The sequence below is a fragment of the Centruroides sculpturatus genome, unplaced genomic scaffold, assembly GCF_000671375.1.
Source record: "Centruroides sculpturatus isolate CEXI.00-Female unplaced genomic scaffold, Cexi_2.0 scaffold941, whole genome shotgun sequence".
NCBI lineage: Eukaryota > Metazoa > Arthropoda > Arachnida > Scorpiones > Buthidae > Centruroides > Centruroides sculpturatus.
Genome location: NW_019385198.1, coordinates 74,648 through 81,904, shown reverse-complemented (window position 1 = coordinate 81,904; position 7,257 = coordinate 74,648). Strand labels below are relative to the sequence as shown.

General features: G+C 30.9%; 1 protein-coding gene across 1 annotated transcript; it reads left to right on the top strand.

Annotated features, from left to right (window-relative positions):
• The first annotated feature begins 4,280 nt into the window (after positions 1 to 4,280).
• Positions 4,281 to 7,025, top strand: LOC111636032 (rho guanine nucleotide exchange factor 4-like). Its single transcript, XM_023381185.1, has 4 exons — positions 4,281 to 4,350; positions 5,562 to 5,683; positions 5,762 to 5,941; positions 6,957 to 7,025. Exons 1-4 carry the CDS (start codon positions 4,281 to 4,283, stop codon positions 7,023 to 7,025), a joined length of 441 nt encoding a protein of 146 aa, XP_023236953.1.
• Positions 7,026 to 7,257: the final 232 nt, after the last annotated feature.

The following is a 7,257-nucleotide window of genomic DNA, read 5'->3' as shown; positions in this document are numbered from 1 at the left end:
AAGGATTAAAAAAAATATATAAAAATGGGGAATATCGCACTTCTAACAATCTCTGAGAGTATGTGGGCTAAATTTAAAGAATCCGTGCTTCTCGCTTGGACAACTGTATGTGGCCAACTCACACGTCGGAAAACTATTTGATTTATTCGTGTACGCACCAGATGGAAAAACAAAAAATATCGTGTATCCACAAACACTCCAATAAATAAATAGAATTGAAACGACACTTCGAAATGTTTTCTCGACGAAAATGAATAATAATAATAAGTTTCAATAAAAAGGATAAAATGTAAATTGAAATTTACCATAACAAGTTTGCTTGAATTTCGTTTCTTCTGAGATCACAGCAATGCGCGACGGGTAAGCTAGTCTATATATATGAAAATGAATGTGTGTGTGTGTCTGCTTGTCTGTCTGTCCTTCGTGCATTACTACACCGTTTATCCGATTTCCATGAGACTTTGGGAAGTTATTTAATATACTTTCGCGAAGGTTTCTGGCATAGTACATTTATCCTATGATAGATGGCGTGCGTGTATACGAGCATTTCAGCACGGTTAGGAGTTGAAACTTGAAATTTGATACTCAGTTAAGTCAGATGCACACATGCGGCGCAGCAAGGAAAAGCAGTGTTGCAAACACATCTTTGCCGCATGGCGACAATCTGCTTACATTTTGGTGCATGCGTTCAGTATTCAAGATGGCGAACGATACCGATATTGTCACTATCCACGTGTTTACAAATTTTGTTTTGTACAACTTGCTTTATTTAGTTAAAGATTTTGTCGAAGATTCGAATGAAGATTTTGGATTAGAGATACTTTCTTGGATTGATAAAGAACTTGTGTACAAAATACGTTTATTCCTCGATAAAGAATACTATTTCGAGTAAGATTTGGTTGTTTTGTTCTTTGAATTAAATTATATATGATTATTTGTGTAGAATTTGTGTTAAATTTATTATCTTTCCTCTTTATTCTGATGTTAGTTATCTTGGTTAACCACATCAAACTTTCCGCCATTAAAACACCACATGATGGTATTTTCTCATGTGACTACCAGATGAGCTGTTATTGGCTGATAGAAATGCGTCTTGGCAGCAGTTGCCACAAAATATAAAATTCAACCAACTTTTGCAGCACTTGAAAAGCGGCACAAAATCGACTTCTGTGGCGAGAAAAACTGATGTCATCCTGCCGCTTTTCCTTGCCACGCTGCATGTGTGCATCTGGCTTTAGGGTATGTCATGAGAATGCACACTAAAAGGGATTTTTTGAAATCCCCCCGCAGAGAAAGTGACAGGATTAAGGCTTCAACAATGGAAGTGTTAAGAGAAAGCAACGTGCAAGATATGCAAGTGCAGATGTGGTTTTTTTGTGTTAAATCGAACATAATTTTAGACCCATCTAAAAATTTTATAATTAGTCTGGAAACAGGAACCTAATTCTTGCATTCTGTGAAAACGGGTAAGATTGGCTGTAATGTAATAATCTTAATCTTCGCTATCGTTACTGTTTGCCCAAGCAACGCTGGGCTTATCTGCTAGTACATTATAAAATTTCTGTGATTTTAAAATATCCAAGACTTAAAAAAAATGTTATTCCTATAATATTTCCTGGCTGTCCATCATATGTTTTTTCATGCACAACTTCTATATGAGAATTTTTTTTTAAAAACAAAAAAGGAACAAATGATATAGAACAAGCAGTCAAGGAAAGTTTAAAGACTTCAGAAAAGCATAATTCAATATATAAATGTACTAATTGGCAAGAATGTTATGAATGTGCAAAACACAAAGTTTCATCTTTCTGAGACTTGGTGCACCTGTTGCACCTGCCTAGTTATGGCACTGTCTTTGATACTTTTAAAATTTGATAAAAATTATCAAGCCAAAAGTATGGAGTTGACAGAAATCATGAAGACCTGATATTCTAAAAGTATTTAGTTTACTATGTCTTGTCATTGGACACGATTTTCTTTAAGTTTAGATTAGTTTAGTGATAAAAATATTATAGTTTTTTCAAGAAAATATATTAGTTTGATACATAATTCCATTCTAATAAGATAAATTTTAATTTCAAAAACTATTGTAGAAAACAGAATGTATAAATTATATAATTTAAATGATATCATTTAAAATATGAATCTTGCCTTTTTTCTTATTCCTTTGAAAGAGTGGAAAAAATTATATGGTGTAGAGCATATTGACTGTTAAGTGTAATACACAGGCAGATTTACATAGGAACTAATAGGGCTTAAGCTCTGGGCCCCCAAGTGTGAAGTGCTGACAAAAATTGAATTATTATCATAAATTTTTAATACTTTTTCATTAACAATGAGCATTTATCGTATAGTAAAAAATAGTTAATATTAATAATATAATAATAATGATAATTTATAGTATTATTTCTATTAACAAAAAATGAGGCCCTATTGGACTTCAATAAGCCCTAGGCCCCAAAAAACCTAGATCTGTTGCTGGTAATACAGTTTAGATTATTTTATTAAATGATATTCTATGTAATCTGCTAAATATTAGTAAAAAGGACAATTTCAGGATTGAATTTTTTTTCAGGACAATTTTTTTTATTTTCTTTAAACTATGATATCTCACTTGAAATTTGTGCTAGATAAGTATTTTTTAAAATTTAGCTCTCTGCTTTGTGGGCAGAGTCGTTTTTGGCTCTTTTTTTGTGTCAATTATGGGTTTGGCATAACCCACAATGTGGGTGGCCAGTTGGAGAGGACAGGGTTCAACATGTTTCAGGAAACACTGCTAATGAAAAATTTCTGAGACTCTAGATCCAGGCTGAAATCTGGATCCCAGAATGATGCCTTTACCATCTCAGTTATCTTGCCACCACTAAATATGCATTGTTTATTTTTAATCAAAAACATTTATCTTAATTATTATTTTTTGGATGTGAGCCAAATACAGTTCACACACATTTAGAATTTAAGTAGAGCTGCTCTGCATACATCATTGTAAAGAACATTACAAAGCTAGAGAATCTGCTACCAATCTACAATAAGATGACAAATCATTGAATAAGTAAGCAATGCCAAAACAATGGATTGAATGAAGTGACTCATTTTCTTTCTTTTTTTTAATATTTATTCTAATCATTTTTCTAGCTTTTCTCATGGAATTTTGTGAAAGATCAGATTTACAGTGAATAATGTTGAGTTATACATGAATAATAATTATAAAAAATTAATCATTACTTACAACAAAACAGAATCTGAATAAAATGGAAATCTGTCCAGTGGAAAAAATTCTTTGGAATGAAACAATTTTCTGTGTTAAATTCTACCATAAGCCAGAAAAAACCTGTCCAACGTGGAAATAGAAGAGGTTTTTGGGTTCAAAGAACAACCTGGATAAAGCAGAAAATTAAAATTCCATTTGTAGACAAATAAGTGAAATAATTTCCGGGTGTAACAGTTATTGCAAAGCATGACAAACCAAAACTGTATTTTGAGAACAATTTCAAGCCAGGTCAAGGAAATGAAAGTCATGTGACAAGGAGTAATATGATATAGGGTTGTCTCACTGCTGGCCCGAACAAACTCAGCGTCCTAGACAAATGGCTTTGACATCACCCCATTTTTAAAAAATTCATAACAATATAAAACATCAATGTAAAATAGAGTATCTAATTTTTATTCAATATGCAGCATGCAATATTGCAATCGTGAGACTACAGCGCTACTTTCAAAACGGCGACTCGCAGGTCAACACATGAGAAAGGATTGTGATCAAAAAACATTTATTATTATTTATTGTAATTTATGCATGTACTTTTGCCATGCTGACCCCCGAATTCAAGTGCCCTAGGCCATCGCCTGGTTCGCATATATGAACAGGCCGGCCCTGGGTTGTCATTGGAATTAACCATGGGCAGAGTTAAGAACTTCCAAGTGTGGCTGTACACCATATTAATGTATATATTAATTTAAGTATAGTTTTAGTCCTCTTCTTTGTTCTTTGTTTCTTCTTCCTTCCAGAACATTCCTTTTTAACTCTTTTCCTTTGGGTGGGGTAACCAATTCTTGGAACCACATAGAACAATGAAAGAAAAGAGGCCCTGGGGCCAGTGAGGGAAAGAAAGGACATTCTTAGGTCTAGACTTCATGGTGGACAGATGTCGAATGTTGTGCTCCAGGTTGCAAATGGCAACAACTGGAGAATTTGAGAGAGTTTGAGAATTGGATTTTTATCATAGTTACGATAAGAGGGTATAATAAGAGGAGCAAGGAGAAACCTAGTGGAGACAACAATGAGAGACTTTTCAGAAAAGGTTCAACGTGGTATCCCACCCAAAATTGTAAAGTCCAGCAAAATTCTGGGTATTTCACTCCTTACTGTATTCTATTTTTCTAGATTTTCTATCCCTTATCATTTTCTTTCTTTACCTAGTTTTAAGTTAGTATGTAAATATTAGTCATAGTTTTCAGTCATCATTTATACTTGTTGAAAATGATACAATTTGTAACTGCGTGTTGGAATATTGTTTGATGCTATATTGTCATTAATCACTGTAGAGTTGGAATCCAAAAGAACCTGTTCATATATGCGAAATAAAATAATTAGTTTGATTATACTATCACTGAGTTATTTATATGGGATTATACTATCACTGAGTTATTTCCTTTGCTGATCTACATATATTTTGCATGAACATCACACAAGAATCAAACAAGTTTTCAAGAGTTTTCAAGAATCAAGTTCTCGAGAACAAGCAACAAATGTAATTCATGAAAATAATGTGAATAAGATAATACAGTATTGCCAGTTTGTCTTGTGTGGAGTTGTTAGTAACCAATTAGTATCAAGTATTCAAAAATAAGTTGATTAACACTTTGATAATTACAGAGATTGAAGTAAATGATTAATTAGAGTATTAAAATTCCTTGAGAAGTTAGATCATATAATAACTCAGTCTCTGTATTACTATAATTTGATTAGAAGTTTTGACAAACAAGCAAGATGCTGGTTTTTTGGAACTCAAATTGGCTTGTTTGTTGTTATGCAAGCTAATAAGGATGCATCTAAATTTTTACAATTGAATAGTTCTAAATTCTTGCATTCAAATATTTCCATCTTTAGTTGGAATACCTTTGGATTAATTTGCATTAATTGTTAACTGTCAGTTGCCTGTTGTATTATGCAACAACAAAAGGCTCTATCTCCATAAAAATTGAAAATCAAATTTTGCACTGTCATCATGTCTAATTATTATTCTTTTATTGATCCACCTAATATTCTATGTGAAAAACATTCTGTAATAATTACAGAACATTTTTCATACTACATATATTTTTTATTTTTTTATTTTGTTTTTCATTTCTCAAAAGACACTGTGGCCAGGTTGGCCTACAACAAAACCAAAAACAAAACAAAACAAAACAAAAACAGGACGCTAGCTGAGAAAGAAATTGTATTTGATCGTATCAATAAAGTATAAATAATTTCATATTTAGAGAATTTAGTGATAATAAAATATTCAAAATATGTATGCATTTTGCTAAATTTACTAATAATTTTTATTTTAATCAAGGTCCTTCTGAACAAGATAGTCAAGAAGTAAGTCTATCATCATCAGAAGAAGAAATTTCTTCTGACAGTGAACTCTATCATAGTCAAAGAAGCTGCAGTTGGAGATCTGGTTCTTCATGTGGGGTATATATAACAATTAATTATATATTCTTGTAAAATAATATCAGCCATATCACTATTTTAAATAAAGTATATTCTTAGGAATATGATTCTGAACCAGTTGATGGTGATGTTATGTGGGATCACAATGCAACAGATTCAGAAGAATTTGATTTTAAAGCAGCTGATAGAATCAAGATAACTGATCCTTCAGTATATAGAGATTGGTGGTGGGGAAGTGGCTCTAATAAAAGTGGATGGTTATCTGCTGCATACATAAGAGTAAGTATTTTCTTTTCCATATTANATATACATAGAACATATATATTCAAATACAGTTATTATTTTAAAAAATAATTTTATTATATGTATATAAGTTTGTATTAGAAGGAAAAAATCCATTTTCTATTCTTTTAAAACTTGTATTCATGCTGTACTATCAATTGGTTCTATATTTAATTATTTAATAAATCACATTAAACGATTACATTGCTAGATTTACAATTAAAAATTGAACTTGTTACCAGCGTGTATCCTATAAAAAATCATCCCACAAACATTTTCGAACTTTATGAAGGTCTTCAGGAGGAAATGGAATATTTGAGAAAAAATCAAACAGGAGATTTCAAATCGATTATATGTTATATTGCTAGATTATAACATGCAACAAAAATTTTTAAATTAACATTCAGTATATGAAATAACAGATTTCAATTACTGTAAATAATTAATTATAATTTCAAAATTATTTCTCAGTGAAAACTACAGCATTTTATATATTATTTTAGAAAATAGTTATATTCTTTTAAAACAATATCACTTACAGGTTTATTAATAATTTCTAAATTTATATATGGAAATTAAATTTGTAAGTCACATTAATAATTATGAATTATTTTATGCAGTTTATAATTATTAGCATAACTGACAGATGGTATTCCTACAAGTTTAAATATATTCAAATTATGCAGTATCAATTCTTTTAATATCAAGAGGTTATTTCTTTCCTCTATTATTACTTTTCCAGCTCTGTTATATATAACAGAGGTAAAGTATGGTGATCAGTTAAAAAATGATTTCCCAAGATTTTTACATTTTTGGATTTGGGACCATGAAACACCCAGAAATGCAAAAAATTTGGGGGTTTTTTTTGTATGTATTGATTGATATATGTTTGGGGCATGATTTTGTCACCCTCTTTAAAGCTTAATAACTCCTGTGCTTTTTTTCAAAAATTTTTAAAATTTTGCTGGGAGGTTTGTGTATTAAGGAGATCAATGATATTAAATTTTGATAGGTAAAGTTTGATGGGGGTGGGGAGATAAAGGAAGGTTGTGTGTTGTATCTCAAGGAGAGTCAGACTTAATGACAATTTTACTATAGTAACATTTACAAATTTTCATAAAACCTATTCCTACCCTCAAAATTAAGCTTCTTACCATTTTATACTAACTAAAAATATAAAATTGTTAATAATAAAATATCATAACAGATGATGTCATACACACACACAATTATTAATGTTTCCAGGAAAGTTAAGCAACTCTTTGCTGGATTTTTTTAAAATGTAATTCTTATGTACAATCACTTCCTGCCAT